Here is a 17,597-nt window from a genome sequence, read left to right on the forward strand (position 1 = left end):
CAGGACCCGTGTGGAGTTTGCATGTTCTCCCTGTGTTAACGTGGGCTTCCTCCCACAGACCAAAGACATGCAGGTTAGGTTAATTATTCACTCTAAATTTTCCATAGCTGTGATATGGGAGTGTGAATGGTTGTCTGTCTCTGTGTGTCAGCCCTGTGATAGTCTGGCAACCTGTCCAGGGTAGGGTACACCCTGGACAGGTTGCCAGACTATCACAGGGCTGACACACAGAGACAGGCCTTCAGCCCAATGTCAGCTGGGATCGGCTCCTGCCCCACCGTGAACCTGAATAGGATAAGAGGTTACAAATAATAGATGGATGGATAATGTACCTGGATTACAATTAATTTAATCCAGTAGTAAGAATCTAATAAAAAGAAAGAGAGTAATGGGAACATGTCCAAGTCAATAATAAGAAGACATACAGCACTTTAACAAAGGGTTACCTATACAGTTGATAAAAGATATACCGAAAGCTAAACAATAGTGACACAAAGCGAACAGTGCAAATGCTTGATATGTAGATTACAACAAGTCAAACCCCCAAAAAGGGAAAGAGTCATGGAGAGTAACAAGACTGAAGAGAGACTAATCTGTCCACAACACACTGAGCGGTCAGCCGAGCATCCGCGTCACAGTCCCAACAATCTGTCAGGAGCTCCGTCAACACAGATCCCTGAAAGTTGTGAAAACGGAGTCATCACATTGACAAAACTGAATTCATTATCATCAATATATTCATATTATTTCACTATGTTCAAGTAAGAAGCACCTGTGGTAGCAGTTCCCAGTGTTTAGGTATGGAGGGTCTCTTGTCCATGTGGAACACGTACTGGACCAGGCTGTCCCGTGTTACATTTGCTCCCAACTCGGATTCATAAGGCAACAGATGCTGTGGAGCAGCACCGCCTGCAGATGGAGACATTTGCATGAATTTGAACATCCATTTAGTACCAAGACATGCCCAAGCACTGCACAGAGATGCAGCTGATTACACAGATCAACCTCAAAGGAAAGTAAAAGCAGATATTGTAAAGAAAAACCTGACTATTGATTGATGCAATGGTTATTCATTTTGATTAATTATTATGAAGTGTGACATTCTCCAGCTGAAAAATATAACTTATTTAATATCTCTCTTTCAAAATACAATGAGCACAACATTCAGAATGGTTAAATCCAATTTTAAAGGGTGGAGAGAATTGGACACCCATCTCAATTACTGATAGTTTTTTCATGATGATCTGATCTGGAAGTTTACCTTCAAATAAATCAGAGCAGCGCATCCAGATCTCCCACAGCAGCAGTCCCAAAGCATAGATGTCCCCCTGCATGAGACACCAGCTGCTGCTCAGGTTTACAGAGCCTTCCAGGATCTCAGGGGGCATGTAGAGCAGCGTGCCCAACTGAGCATGACTCTGCAGATGGATGGCAATGGGAATTGACTTGTTTCTATGTAATAGATGTTGTCCCTCTGCAAGCATGTTTTCATTTATTCCATGAGACATTAGCAGCCATATTACACAAAAATGATTTCACTTTTTTATGATTTCACTATACCGTGAATTAACAACAATACGTTGTTGGGTCTCACCTCCCCGTTTGTTGTGTGGCTCTGCCAACGGCGATGCCCTGAACAAGATCGCAGGATGGTTGAGCATCCAAAATCACACAGGACACAGGTACCATCTGCTTTCACGAGAACGTTGGAGCTACTCAAGTCTCTGTGGGCCACAGGAGGTTTATGCACATCTGCAGGAAAAGACACCAAGTAAGAAGATTCTGATTTGTTTGGATTTTTATCCGTAGTGGACTTTATAGATCAAGAAAGACTGAGCCTGTTCATATGTGAGCTGTTTGTATGCAGATGTATACTTTTTAAAAAATAAAAAAAAAATCAGAAATCACCTGAAAAATAATGTGTTTCATTTTGTTAGATAACAAGTTTAATCAAATCATAAGTTATTATTCATGTTTGATATTTTACCTACAATGTGCACATAATCCCACATGATAGTACAGGCATGCTTTCTACATCTGGTAGGCTACAACATTTGTTCACAGTAATATTCTGGCCAATACCATGCCTGTGAAGGTCAGAGTGGAGATAGGAAAGTCCCTGCGATAAAGACTGGCACAACTTCAGTGACAACATCCTGTTGGTGGTGTGTTTACACAGATAGGAGTGGAGAGAACCCTGGAATCAAAGGGAACGCCAGTTACTTATGTCCAAGAACGTGAACATTAAAGTGTTTGGCCACATTAGCTTCATATGTACAATAAAGATACGAGTGTGAGAGACTATAGAAGGTGAGCTAGATTAAATGAAAAATCATGTAATCATGTATCCGCCCCCTCTCGCCTTTGAGGTTGATATGGCAAATACTTGCTTATTTACGCATCCAGCAGATACAGAGCAACCTTATTATTCATGTGGAGTTTTGTTTGTGTCCACCTGATGAATGTAAGTCCAATATTCACTCTCTGTTAACTCTGCTTTTGTCTCTACCAAGTCCTGAGTGAAATATCTGACTCTTTGCTAAATGCTCCACTATGTTCACCACCTATTCTATAACTGTGTCTGTATGCTGTTTGATGCTGAGCAGGTTGTGTGCAGTGGGTTTTTAGCTGCCTGCTTTGGCAGGCCGGACAGCTAAACAACCTTCCATCTCCTTTTTCCTTGAATTACTTTTGAACTCTCAGAAAATGGGAAAACGCACAATTAATTTTGATATTCAAAAGAACTGGTTGCCACTCACACATTCAGCAAATTGCAGGACAATGAGCCAGCTGCCTCCATCCGGTTTCCTCCCAGAGCCCAGGAAGTGGACAATCCCAGCATGCTTCATCAGTGGTAGCTCATAGACCTCCTTCTCTGCAGTAAATTGATGTTTCCAGCCTGCAGAGAAAACTTTCACGGCCACCACAGATCCCTGGTATTTCCCCTGCCAAACAGTTGCAAAATGCCCACGGCCCACAATCTGAAAAGGTATGAAAATACAAGTACAATAACAGTACATGTTAAGATATATCACACACTGCTGACCATACAGTATAAATCCATGTGATAGCTGGACTTACCTGCTGTAGCGCAATGTCAACAATGTGGATCTCAGAGGTTTTTGTTGTTTGGCAGGAACACAGTCGTGAGACACTGTAATCATCAAGGGAGGGTGGATTATCCTCTAGAATAATGAAAGTTGACAGGCCTTGTAATTAGCACAAACTCATTGAAGGTAATCTGACAATAAAGTCACTATTAATTTTAAACTAGCCTGACTGAATAGCCACAGAAATGTTATCGAAGAGCAACAAAGGAAAGAGGTAAAAGGGAGTGTCATAGCAGAGATAAACACCAAGGTCAGTCCCGCAGAGAGAATGAAGCAGTTACAAGGTCAAACGAAGTCGTCATGGGAACTTAATCTGAGTTTGGAAAATGTGGAAACATGGCTGAAGAATGTTTTTCTCTAATCCTTTCAGAAGCAGAGAAGGTATTTGACACAGAAACAACACTATCTTTTTACCTTTTTAAGTGCAACAATTGAAGTGAAAGTGATAATTCAGGAGCTGTAACCTTAACTCCATTTTTTACCGACAAGCAGTAATGTGTGAGCATTTTTATATGAAGTTTGTTATCTAAATCTGAGATATTAACACAATAAACTCCTCTTGTGTGTGCACGCTTAGTCAACACCTGCAAACATCAACAGTTATCACACCATAAAGGGAATTAGATTTATTCTAGTTTAACTCTTGCTTTCTGCTACTGTGTTTAGTAAATCAACACATTATTAGGAACAAACACATGTTTTTGCATTTCTATCTTGATGTTGACAACAAAAAAGGATCTTACTTTTCTTTGTAAATTGGCTTGTCCATTTGGCTGCAGCGATCAACAGGAAGCACAGGACTAGCAAAGTCAGAATGATTACGGCAGCTTTCATGATTTTTTCCAAAAAGAAAATTGAAGAAGAAAAGTGTACAGTATGTTAATGTTATAACACCCCTTTTGAGTCAATCAAGTGTATTTATTACTTTAACAGTTTGTTATTAAAGGGACTGTTTGTAAGAATCAGAAATTGGTTGTAACAGCAACACTTGTGGCCGTTAAGTCAACGAAAGTCAGCGTCACTTTGCTCGCGCTTGCCCGTGTGCACCCGCTACCTGCATGTGAGCGAGCATCCGTCAAAACAGTGAGGCGACACACGTCAGCTAAAACCACAATATCACTCTATATTTCATCTGCTTGGCAGCAATGTTAGCTGACCAGACGAAGGTCTCTCCATGAATCACTGCTGATCCTAGTGTTGGCTTTTCCTGCCTCAGCCTCCCGAACGCGGCCGGAGGGAACAGGGGAGACACCGGCACCCGGTCGGAGACGATAACGTTTCTCGCTGCGGAGCCACGTCACTTCACAAGACAGGAAACCGCTGTTGGTCTGGAGGAGCTGCAGCATTTATTTCTGCACAAATACACTAGATATTCTCAGAGCTACGAAGTCTTCTGCAGTGTGTAGTGTGCGCGCATACATGTGTAGAGGTTGAGCGAGAGAGCGAGAGAGCGAGAGAGCGAGAGAGCGAGAACGCGCGCGGTGTGTGAGTGAAGACAAGCAGGCAGAGGAGCAGAGTACAGCAGAGACTCTGGCCCTGGAGACCAAAGCTACGGTCTCCCCCCGCGTCATCCGACCGCGGCCAACACTGTTTTGCAAGACGGGCTTCACTAGATATAACTTTGCGGTTTTGGTGCTTCCGTGTAGTTTGTGTTGGAGTCTCAGTCTGAACAGCGTAGCCACACGCGAGCGTGCATGGGACACCGACCCGGATTGATTTATACGTGTAAGAAGTTACAAACAGTCCCTTCAAGTGAAAATAGTATGTTATATGATATTATCTGAAGAAAGGCTAAGTGTCACATTACAAATTAAAGGGGAGTGGTAGGAGGTTGTTTATCTGGAGGAGACGTGGATGGAGGTGCAGGGGTGTCAAAAATAGATGTCTTTTGAAACAATAATAAATAAGATGAAAATAAAAATACCATACGCTGGTATAATGTCAGGATATTATACTTATCACTATGTTGGTTGCAAGTGGTATTTAACGATTAGTTAGTTATTATCATACCTACAAAATGAGAGTAGGTGGGTCGAGGCTCTTCCAACTCTGGGGTCCAAGTGATGTTGCTATTGCAGAGGTCTGTGTTGCACACGCACACAACGAAGCGCCCGTTGAGGCGTGTTTGTGCCTTGCAGGTTGCATCCGGGCAAAACTTTTCAGCGATATCACAAGCTGCAACAGAAAAATCAGTAACAAAATAGACAATTAAAAAAAACACGAGAACCATACTAAGCCTGCAGAATAATATATTACAGCTGTCAACCAGCCAATATCTGTCCGAGGTTTCATGATGCTGTTTGGGTTTGAGCCTTAGATCTGATTTGATTTTGAATCATTTGATAAAATTTGATGTGTAAAAATGTGTATGACTCTTATATTGGTACAAGAACAGAATCTAGGCCACTGGTTCCCAACCTGGGGGTCCCGACCCCCACCAGGGGTCACCAAAGCATTGTGAGGCCTTCTTGATTTTAATGGGTATACTACAACTTTTAAAAAAAAGATATACAGTCGGCCTATATCTCAGCATTTCATTCATTTCTGTGAAGAAAACTCAATTAAATAGTTATTTTTAAAATTTGGATTATTATTTGAGATATAAACTTAAAAATGAGAAAAGTATGCAGTTAAAATAACCAAAAAAAATACAGAATTTGTGAAACAGGAAGCTTATTAGTATGTATGATCGTTAATAATAAAAAAAACACATGATACAGACAGAGAACTGTATTAAAAGTTCCTAAAATTAACAGTAAAACTCATCTGTGATGCAATTTTCTCATTAAATAATCTGCTCAAAATTCATCCAAATCGCTCGTTTTACACAAACTTCTTGCAGTTATTGAGTTCACTGTTTAGGTTAATTGTAAAGTTTATCAATTGCTCTGTACTCTTATTGTTATGCATTGAATATAATCTGAAATATCCATAAAATATGTCACTTAGTCAGGGGTCGTCAGTTTACTCAATGACAGAAAAGGGGTCCTTTAAGGAAAAAGGTTGGGAACCACTGATCTAGACCATGCAGACTAGACCAGATGTCTTACGTTTTACCACGATTTCTTACCGAGAACGTCAACCTCCGGCTGGCCATCGATGATAAGAAAATAGCCCACACAGCATTGGGTGTTCTCACAGAGCTGCACCGACCCGCTCACATTGCCAGCAGTTGTGTATTTGTTGTTCTGAGGAGTCACTTGGAAAGCACACCGTCTCCTTTGAGGAAAAGACTGGCCGGAGATGCATATAAAGATGCATTCTGGGGGAAATAAGAAAGACAAACAGCTGCTGTAGATGTGCTTAAATTGGGCAAAAATTACCCTTTCTGGTTATCAACAGTAGGAATTGTGATCTGGGCTTTATGGTGACTCTTGTAAACTATAATACTCAAAAATTAAGAATCTTAAGTGTATTGTCTACTGTTGCATTCACAGTTTGTCTTTCTGGCTAACAATATTATCTAAATGCCTGTTTAAAGTAAATATTTAACTACTAGGTACAGCTTTATCATTAAGTCTTAGAGTATGTAAGAGTAATCCTCTTCGGTGATAATTCTATTGTGACGAGGATTTATTGGAGACAATATCACTTAAAATATCATTACATTTATTGTATGTATTTACAAAGACTAGACTTGCTGAATACCCTTTCAAATTTAGCTTAGTCTAAGGTTTGCCTGGCTGTAGATATAGATATATAGAAGAAGCCCAAATGTGCATCTTATCACTAGCCACAATATTCCTTGTACTCCGCACACAATTGTTTCCCTGACTCCTGAATCCTGAATTACTGTTCAAATCATCCATTCTGCCTGATGCTTGTTGATGCACGTGATATGATCCACTAAAGAAACATTCTTTCCAGGAACATTTTATCAGCTCTGTAGTTACAAGGCGTACACTGGTAGCATTTATAGTATTATATATATAGTATTATATATATATATATATATATATAGTATTTCGATTGCAAGATCACTCACCCATAGCCAAAAACATCCACCACTGCAGGCTCATGTTCACTCTGAGTGACTGGCCAAGCTGGGAGTGGGTATTTATCAGTCCTGGGAATGTGAGAGGAGTTTCCCACGTTTCCCAGTATCACTCCCACTGCCACACACCTGCGGGTACAACATATGCTGCCTGCCACACAAAGAGCTGTGGGACATTTATCAACACAATCATCTCTCACTGTTAAGGAATAGCAACTGCTCTCAAGTGGGGTGTTGTACATCTGACTCAGTTCTTAAGGGCCACAGCTGAACTCAAAGAAGAAAAGATGTTTTATACAAACTCACTGGGGCCACAGAAAGAGGCACTTTAACTCAGTAACATCATCCAGTGATTGTTTTGTCGTTGTTGCTGTTTTTTTTATACCTCATTTTATTATGATCCCTCAGAAATACACGGGTGCCCAGTTATAAAGGCAAACAAGAGAATAGCTAAAAGATAAGATAAGATAAGATATTCCTTTATTAGTCCCGCAGTGGGAAAATTTGCAGTGTACAGCAGCAAAAGGGATAGTGCAAAAAACAAGAAGCATCAGCTAACACAGTAAAAAAAGAACTAAACAAAGTGTAACAAAATATGAACCATTTAAATAGAAGGAAATATAAAAATAGGAGCAGTATATACAGTATTGATGATAAACAGAATATTAACAAAATTGCACAAATGGAAAAAGATTATACAGACAATAATAGCAATACTCACAGTAAATCAAAAATATGCGATTTTATGAACAAAATCAGGATTTACTCAATCAAAATTATGAGATGATGAAACGTGTGAGTCAAAATTATGAGATAGCAAGACAAAAAATTCACATTACCTTGTCAAAAATATGGTCAGGTCATCATTAGGTCACTATTTTATATAATACAGTACTTTGAAAAATTATGTAGGAACTACAGGCTACACACTACAGATACAACGTTTAAGAGCATTGTTGAAAATGCCTTGGTACTTTTTCCTCTGAATTTCTGCCGCTATGTCTCGGAAAACATATTAATTCCTGCATCAAAGGGACTGTTTGCAACTTCTTACACGTATAAATCACCCGGGTCGGTGTCCCATGCGCGCTCACGTGTGGCTACGCTGTTCAGACAAGACTCCAACACAAACTACACGGAAGCACCAAAACCGAAAAGTTATATCTAGTGAAGCCTGTCTTTCAAAACAGTGTTGGCCGCGGTCAGAGGACGCGGGGGAGACTGTAGCTTTGGTCTCCAGGGCCGGAGTCTCTGCTGTACTCTGCTCCTCTGCCTGCTTGCCTTCACTCACACACCGCGCTCGTTCTCGCTCCACCTCACGTGCATGCACGCGCACTACACACTGCAGAAGAGTTAGTAGCTCTGAGAATATCTAGTGAATGTACAGTGGACGTTTGTGCAGAAATAACTGCTGCAGCTCCTCCAGACCAACAGAGGTTTCCCGTGTCTTGTGAAGTGACGGGGCTCCACAGCGAGAAACGTTATCGTCTCCACCCGGGTGCCGGTGTCTCCCCTGTTTCCTCCGGCCGTGGTCGGGAGGCTGAAGCAGGAAAAGCCAACACTAGGATCAGCAGTGATTCATGGAGAGACCTTCGTCTGGTCAGTTAACATTACTGCCAAGCAGCTGAAATATAGAGTGATATTGTGGTTTTAGCTGACGTGTGTCACCTCACTGTGTTGAGCGATGCTCGTTCATGTCTATGTAGAGCGAGCAAGCGCGAACCCGACGCTGACTTTCGTTGACTTAACGGCCACAGGTGTCGCTGTTAACAAGCAATTTCTGAAAGTTACAAATAGTCCCTTTAACTCACAAATTGACTATTTGTTATCTTTTCTTATATGTCAGCGTTTAACAAGACTGCAGGTTCATACAATCTAATTTTTTTCCTTAGTTTTAACTTTAAAAAATTCTAATTTCTACATTGTGACTTTGAATCTCATCATTTTGATTTACTGAGCATTTTTAACTTTTCGCCCACTTTTTTTGGCGAAGATGGGAAACAGAAACTTAACTCTGAAACTCAAATTATGTTTGTTTTGGACGACATGTTGTTTTGTAATTATCTTGACCGTCTTGGATACACTTTTAATATATTTAATTTTAACAACCATCAACAATAACTAAGCTAATTTTAAAAGTTTACGTTAGCAGATAACTTTAGTACTTCTGGTATGCTTGTTGTTTGAAAGGCTGCATGTTTTGGGTTTCAGTTCATCCCTGGAGGGCGGAGTTTATAAACGACGTGGTCTGAGCGGCTAATTCTGTTGCATCTGTGTTGCCCTGAGCTACAAAGCAAGCACACCTACTTTTCAATCAGATTAATTGGACAGGTACCGTGAGGTCCAGGTGGGCGGGCCTAGAAGCTACACTTCAGAAGCCAGGTCATCAAGAATAACATGGTGAAGTTACCAAATACTACTCAATTAGCAGGCTAAATACATACTACACATTATTTGTAATATTGTTAAGCCAAGATTGTTGTATCTCTCTTCAGGCAGGGGTTTTAGGGATGAACACCATCACTAAGAAGCTGCCTTTACCAGATGTTTTTGCAGAGGACTCTGAGAATGAACGAATATTTTACGGCTTTTCTGACAGTGAAATCAGCACCCACTGCCATCAGGTGAGTCATTTAGTTTAGGTGAAAGCCTTCATGTTGCCAGATCATGCATCAGAAACAGGGAAAGTAAACATAAACCGACTTTATAACTGGTTAAAGGCACTTTGTTTTGGTTGTTTTGTGATATAACTCTGTCAGATCATGAACAGTACCAGCTGGCAGACTATGCTTTTCATATTCTGCTATAACAATAAGTTTAGACAAAAACTGAATCATTTTACTGTGAAAACTAAGATGTGAAAGGTTTAGAAGTTAATTCATATATTTGAGTTAAGTTACTAAAAATATATTTACAATGTTTACAAGATAATTATTTACACATTTATGTTTACAAGATAATTATTTACACATTTATGTTTACAAGATAATTATTTACATATTTATGTTTACAAGATTATTATTATTTACATATTTGTGTTTACAAGATTATTATTTACATATTTATGTTTACAAGATTATTATTTACATATTTATGTTTACAAGATTATTATTATTTACATATTTATGTTTACAAGATAATTATTTACATATTTATGTTTACAAGATAATTATTTACACATTTATGTTTACAAGATAATTATTTACATATTTATGTTTACAAGATTATTATTATTTACATATTTGTGTTTACAAGATTATTATTTACATATTTATGTTTACAAGATTATTATTTACATATTTATGTTTACAAGATTATTATTATTTACACATTTATGTTTACAAGATAATTATTTACATATTTATGTTTACAAGATTATTATTATTTACATATTTATGTTTACAAGATTATTATTATTTACATATTTGTGTTTACAAGATTATTATTTACACATTTATGTTTACAAGATAATTATTTACACATTTATGTTTACAAGATAATTATTTACACATTTATGTTTACAAGATAATTATTTACATATTTATGTTTACAAGATAATTATTTACATATTTATGTTTACAAGATAATTATTTACATATTTATGTTTACAAGATAATTATTTACATATTTATGTTTACAAGATAATTATTTACATATTTATGTTTACAAGATTATTATTTACATATTTATGTTTACAAGATAATTATTTACATATTTATGTTTACAAGATAATTATTTACACATTTATGTTTACAAGATAATTATTTACACATTTATGTTTACAAGATAATTATTTACACATTTATGTTTACAAGATAATTATTTACATATTTATGTTTACAAGATAATTATTTAGACATTTATGTTTACAAGATAATTATTTACATATTTATGTTTACAAGATTATTATTTACATATTTGTGTTTACAAGATAATTATTTACACATTTATGTTTACAAGATTATTATTATTTACATATTTGTGTTTACAAGATTATTATTTACATATTTATGTTTACAAGATTATTATTTACATATTTATATGTTGAAATATTTACGGCAGTATCTTTGAAATAGTTATACTAATATCTTGAATCTGCCTGTGAGTATTTTCTTGAGATTTACCTTAGTCCAGGTCCTTCTGGCCTCTGGTTGGTTAGTTCTACGACATGTGAGTTAGGAACAAGGGAGTGTTGTTATTGTTGTTGTTGTTGTGAAACTGATGAAGTGAGAAGAACAGTAAAGTGGCTGCTTAAAAAGTGATCCGTCTCCATCCTGCATGGTTATTCTCCTAAAGAGTGATCCACCAGCACACAACGACCCCTCACGTTACAGATGTAAGAGCTAGCCAAATGATAAATCATCTATTTCTGTTCATCAGAATTCAAATTTGGAAGAGGAAGATGAAGTACAGCCTGACCTTTCCCCCAAGAAGCAGACAGCCCCATCTAAACCAACCTCTGGTGCCAAAGCCTTCAGGCTGAGGGTGGCTCTCCGCTCCACTCCCTCTACCCAACAGTCCACTGATGATGAGGAGGAGAAGGAGGAGGAGGAGGAAGAAAAGAGGACAAAAAAGAGTGTGCTGAAGTGGGCAGGAAAGACCAATCAGGCAAAGAAGAAGAAACATGTTAAATTTGAAGATGAAGAGACAGCAGTGTCTCTGTCATCTCCTTGTAAAGAGCATGGATCCGATTCAGCGGAGGATGTCTCCGCTTCTTTTCTGTCCAAGAGAGAACAGAACATCAAGGCCAACAAAGCGATGGTAAACCAGAAACACACACAACCATATACAGTGTTGCACTGTTTGGAAACTGACGGACTGATGCAACAACGAATTAAAGCTGCGGTTCCCAAACTAGTGCCTAAGAATACCTAGGGTCCCCCACAAAATTAAAGTTCACACTGTATATCCATTGCATGTTACCCTAAAGAAAGATATATTATTATTATTATTATTATAGATTTCTTTCATTTATACTCCTTTTTACATATAGTAGAAATAGACAATACAAGTCAGAGCTGTTGGTGCAGGACACATGACTTTGACTTGAACATCAGTGACTTTTGATTTGACTTGACAAAATGAAAAAAAAAAATCAGGAAATGTGATATTGCCCTCTCTCTAATCCTTTTTATCCTCCCTGTTTTCTGGCAGTTGGCTCAGCTGATGGCAGACCTGCATAAGATGCCGGGAGGTGAAGGGCTTCTGAAAAAACAAGCAGACAAACCAAAGACAAAAGAGAGAAGTTCTGTGAGTAGAAAATAATAATAATAATAATAATACATTTTATTTATATGGCGCTTTTCTGGATACTCAAAGACACTTTACACAAATAAAATGATCATAAAACAAGGACATCATAACAATATAAAACACACAATATGAATTACACATTAAAAGCAGTTGTAAAAAGCTGAGTTTTGATTTGTGATTTGAATGTGGACAGGTTGGTGCAGTCTCTGATGTGTTTGGAGAGTGAGTTCCAGAGGGAGGGGCAAATGCTATGGCAAATGCTCTGATGATAGAAAAAAAAAGTCTCTCATACACCAGTGAGCTTTTGCATTTATCAATATTTAAAATGAGGGATGGTGGACAGAAATGTAGATCCACATATTTTGCTAAAAGGTCTTAACGAGACTTAACAAAAGGTGAAACAGCATATTCCGCTAACAAGGTGGCTACCATCCTCCTCTTTCTTTTTCAGAATTCAGTAGAGCTCTGAATAATAGTATTTTTAAATAGCATTATGTATGTACTGAGGTGATTGTTATCGCCTGCAGCGTCCACCACGCTCTGGTGCAGCTGGAGGAGAGTCCAGGAAGAACCCGGAGCGGGCGTCTCGCAGACAGACCCGCTCTATGGCGGGAGGTGAGAATCCTTCCGCCCCCAAGGAGGAAGAACTGGAGCTCAGCTTGGAGGATGAGCTGCTGGAGGTCAGCTTTGTCATTCATCAACAACCAGTTAAAAAAAAAAAAAGCATTTTTCATAGCACTGTATAACATGCAGTAGGATTGTGGATGTGTGTGAAACTACTATTTGGCTGCTGTTTTGTCCCTGAGCAACACTATACAAGCATTTACAAAAACTGATTGGGATGAGTAATGAGAGTGAGTCTTGATATTTGTATCAGTGTGTTGTAACCTCTATTTTCTCCTCTATTTTGTCTTTGTAATATGTACTGTATAATGGTTACAGGTGACCATGTATTCGTCTTTGTGTAGGTTTGTGTTCAGCTAACATCATCTGTATCTTGTCAATTTCTGTGTAAAACTTCAAGCTAAATCAACCATTATCATAATCTTTGTGGTCCAGGTACGGCGAGCCCCGCAGCGCCGTGGCGCCCCACGGCCTAATCAGTGCAAGCCTCATTGCATTCGTCCCGTGGAGGACATCACAGAGGACGAGATTCTGCTGGTTGCAGACAACATGACTGAAAAAGTCTACGACAGAGTCACCGTGAGTTTGCAGCTGGACTCTATCTATCTGCAGTTGTTTTTTTTCAGTGAGCTATATGGGAATATATTGAAAGATTTGTGCCAGGTTAGTTTGTAGCCAAATCAGGGATCACTATCAAAATCACTGTGGCAGCTTTGGTTCAGAGTCCTGATATTTGAGGAAAAACTGATAACGCCATCAGGTGGCAATCTCTCCATTACTGAAGCTTAAAAATCAACCTCTATATAACAGAATATGCAGGAAATATTATAAAATGTCAGTGTACCTGTAAAATAGGCGTTGGTTTAATGGATACCAAACTTGTGACCTCAGTGATGCTGATTGAATGAACCCTTAGATGATTGTTCTATGAATATCATTTACAATCTCCACAGGTTGTCCGGTAAGAACATGTAGATGATGGTGATGTATCAATTAGTCCACACACTCTTTGAGATACCACTCATTTATTGATTGAAGATGGTTTGTAAATCCTTGTGTGAATAGTGGTTACTAAATACAGAAAATAAAAACAGAAAACATTTGCAGGCATTAGTAACATGTAGTGATAATAAACAAAAAGTATTGTATGAAATTCAATGTAAGCTAAACAGTTTAAACAGGAAAAAAAGGAGGAGAACACAGCCTTCTTAACTATAAGGGAACGTCAACAAATAGCAGACTCAGGCTCTAATGCAGTACAATGAGCATAGTGCACACAGAGGGTGATATGGGGAATTGTGCGACGGTCCCTTAATGACAGCCGCGTATGCCCGTTCACTGCGCTGCTCTCACTTAAACGATTGTTGACACAGAAACACACAACTTATCATTCAAACTATTATAGAAAAACACGAGCATGAGCATTATAACATGATACATGTGACTTTATAATTATTATAGCGATGCAGATACTGAACAATAGACAACTATAATAATTACTCACATTCTCATGGACGCACAGGAAAGACCATATCAATAAACCAAGAGAAAAAGAGTCCAAAAAGTTTCAACACTGATGCTGAGCTGAGTCGGAGGACAGATGAGGCTTGTGATCAGCGCAAAAGGTGATTGGAATCACAGCACTCTCTGATCATGTGCATCCGTGCATGTGAACAATGCATGGGTTGGTGAGGGGATGCTTTTGGGTTAAACTGCTGCACCTTCTGAACAGTACCTGTGTCCACCTTCTCTTGTTGAGGTTTCTTTTCTTTTTTTTATTTCCAGGGCTCCACATGTCATCAGTGCCGTCAGAAAACTGTTGACACTAAGACGTGCTGCCGCAGCGAGGACTGTCGTGGGATTCTGGGTCAGTTCTGTGGGCCATGTCTGAGGAACAGATACGGAGAGGATGTCAAGAAGGCGCTGCTTGATCCGGTCAGACTGCTGACACACCAACACACGCTCTATCCCTTGTGTAGACACACAAAAGATTAATTTTGCACACATTGTTTCAGTATTTACTGTCAGCATGTGTTTGGGCTTGCATGGGGGACAGATTTTATATAACAAAGCTATACAGAGAGATTTAAGGGGAGGGTTCAATACATATTCTGTTTAAAAATCTCTTATCAGTTCATTTTGCCTGACTTTAAAAGCCATGTGTGAACATTATTGATCAGTTAAAATCAAGTCCAAGTCTGCAGTACACTTTGAGGGGTTGGATTTTATGTGTCACAATTCTGTATATTCACACTCGGGCCTGAAAAAAGTACAAGCATAACTTTTTCATGCTTTCCATCTAAATCTTCATCTTTCATTGGTTGCATGTGCAACATGGCTAAACTTTGGCACGTAATCTTTTTTCTTTTTTGCTAAGCTGCTGAAATGGTACAATTTCCCCTTGGGATTAACAAAGTCTAAACTGTGCTCACACTTTGATAACTGGGGCGCAATGTGAAACTTCTTTGGATTATTTTATTGTCGCATTCAGACAGTTGATGCGTTTCAGTATACTATTTAGTATGCCAGAAAAATATTTAGTATCTCCCAATACATAGTATGTCAAATGCCGTATGCCAGAAATACCAGGATGTCCTACTGCATCCGGTTGCATTTTGCAGTATGGAGCCAGAATGCTTTTCTAGCTATTCTTACCCACAATCCTCTGCACAGTGGATATATGAGCAAGAGGGTAAAAGGTCAAGGCGCAATGTTATGATGAAGTAGTATGTCCCAATTGTAGGCATACTGCATGCAACAGTACGTACTTTGTAGTGGCAGCTGCAGTGCGTACTAAAAGTGAAATTAAATGGGATTTGCCTTTGTCTCTCTGTGCTGTTCATCATTGCACCTTTCAGTAAGCAACCCTACAGACATATGACTTGTACTGTAAAGTTAAATACTGTTGTTTTTTAACATTTGATTCCGGTCATTTTAGTGTTTAACCATTTGGTTATCTCCTCAGGAGTGGAAATGCCCTCCCTGTCGTGGCATTTGCAACTGTAGCTTCTGCCGCCAGCGTGAGGGCCGCTGCCCGACCGGCATCCTGTTCCCCCTGGCTCAGTATCACGGCTTCTCGGACGTCCACTCCTACCTCAGCAGGTGGGGAATTACACCATCGGATTTAATTTGATAAATTCAGGTGTTCTCAAGTTGCTGACTACTGTAACGGCGACATATTTACATAGTCCCTTTTTTTTTACAATGGAAAATACCCGTGTGTATATTTTAGGGCTGTCAAAGTAAACGCAAATTAGTTTTAACGCCACTAATTTCTTTAATGCATTGATAGGTGTTATTACACGGCTGTGTTGAATGCTCGATTCTGATTGGTCAATCACGGCATTCTGCGGTCTGTAATTTGTGTATAGCAGACCGTTGCTATGGACGCAGTTCAGATGTCTAACTCTGGCGGACCGTTTTTGTGTCAAAATACTGATTTCTTCAGTAAGAAGTCGTATGATAAGTGGGATAATGTACAGCGAGCCGGTCATTGTTGTGAAAGAATCCCCTTCAGGGCGATTAGAGACCCACAACGCGAAGCAGCATCGCCCTGAAAGGGGATTCTTTCACACCAATGACCGGCTCGCTGTACATTATCCCTTACGTAGCGGGCTCAGTTTTAAAGCTAGGGTGAAGATACTGGGATCATACGAATCTAGAAATCATTTCATACTAGCTTGTAGAGAAGGTTAAATATCTCTCCAAACTTATGCAACATTTTGGCGAGGAAAAACTGTCAAGGCCATTTTCAATAGGGTCCCTTGACCTCTGACCTCAAGATATGTGAAGGAAAATTGGTTCTATGGGTAGCCACGAGTCTCCCCTTTACAGACATGCCCACTTTATGATAATCACATGCAGTTTGGGGCAAGTCACAGTCAAGTCAGCACACTGACACACTGACAGCTGTTGTTGCATGTTGGGCTGCAGTTTGCCATGTTATGATTTGATCATATTTTTTATGCTAAATGCAGTACCTGTGAGGGTTTCTGGACAATATCTGTCATTGTTTTGTGTTAATTGATTTCCAATAGTAAATATATTCATACATTTGCATAAAGCAGCATATTTGTCTACTCACATGTTGATAAGAGTATTAAGAACTTGACAAATTTTTCTTTAAGGTACATTTTGAACAGATTAAAAAATGTGCAATTAATTGTGATTAAATATTTTAATCAATTGACAGCCCTAATATTTACATAATCCCTGTTTTTACAAAGGAAAATACCTGTATGTATATTTACGTGGAGCCCCTCCAGGTCCAATAAAGTGGCCCAGGGTGGGTGCTTGCAGAAAGACGGGCAACACATTTTGTTCAATCCAGGGATTAGATCTGATAATCAAACACCTGGTTATTATGCTGCTAATCCAATTTAATAACACTAAGTGTTGGAACTGACAAAACATTTACAATGTCTTATTTCTCTCCTTACAGCCTTCGCAGCAAACTGAAGAGTGAGGACACAGATGCAGAGATCTGATATCAACACTAGGTGGAGCAATTGTTCAAACCGTTTTTATGTTCTCCTTATTCCAAGTCTTTTAATCCTAGTAAAACATACACAACCTGTGATTTTAAACCAATAAAGTATTTTCTGATCAGCTGGTTG

The 17,597-nt window shown here is 38.8% G+C and overlaps 2 protein-coding genes across 8 annotated transcripts; one reads left to right on the plus strand and one right to left on the minus strand.

Moving 5' to 3' along the window:
* Positions 1 to 243: 243 nt before the first annotated feature.
* Positions 244 to 11,477, minus strand: LOC119493789 (bone morphogenetic protein receptor type-2-like). Of its 7 annotated transcripts, XM_037779238.1 has the most exons (12): positions 11,229 to 11,477; positions 7,096 to 7,233; positions 6,181 to 6,372; positions 5,121 to 5,285; positions 3,854 to 3,937; positions 3,082 to 3,185; positions 2,760 to 2,981; positions 2,083 to 2,197; positions 1,595 to 1,752; positions 1,262 to 1,418; positions 773 to 909; positions 244 to 676 (listed from the first exon to the last, which is right to left on the minus strand). In XM_037779238.1, exons 2-12 carry the CDS (start codon positions 7,127 to 7,129, stop codon positions 560 to 562), a joined length of 1,485 nt encoding a protein of 494 aa, XP_037635166.1. In that variant the 5' UTR covers positions 7,130 to 7,233; positions 11,229 to 11,477; the 3' UTR covers positions 244 to 559. The 7 variants fall into 7 exon arrangements, with proteins under 7 accessions (XP_037635166.1, XP_037635177.1, XP_037635170.1 ...); XM_037779249.1 differs by lacking the exon at positions 11,229 to 11,477 and having other exon boundaries at positions 3,854 to 3,883; positions 7,096 to 7,421; XM_037779242.1 differs by lacking the exon at positions 11,229 to 11,477 and having other exon boundaries at positions 3,854 to 3,910; positions 7,096 to 7,421.
* On the plus strand, positions 9,350 to 17,589 carry LOC119493832 (cell division cycle-associated protein 7-like). Its single transcript, XM_037779304.1, has 9 exons — positions 9,350 to 9,504; positions 9,600 to 9,728; positions 11,485 to 11,865; positions 12,259 to 12,354; positions 12,885 to 13,037; positions 13,417 to 13,560; positions 14,767 to 14,916; positions 15,947 to 16,083; positions 17,423 to 17,589. Exons 1-9 carry the CDS (start codon positions 9,502 to 9,504, stop codon positions 17,466 to 17,468), a joined length of 1,239 nt encoding a protein of 412 aa, XP_037635232.1. The 5' UTR covers positions 9,350 to 9,501; the 3' UTR covers positions 17,469 to 17,589.
* The last annotated feature ends 8 nt before the right edge of the window (positions 17,590 to 17,597 follow it).

This window comes from Sebastes umbrosus, chromosome 1, assembly GCF_015220745.1.
Source record: "Sebastes umbrosus isolate fSebUmb1 chromosome 1, fSebUmb1.pri, whole genome shotgun sequence".
NCBI lineage: Eukaryota > Metazoa > Chordata > Actinopteri > Perciformes > Sebastidae > Sebastes > Sebastes umbrosus.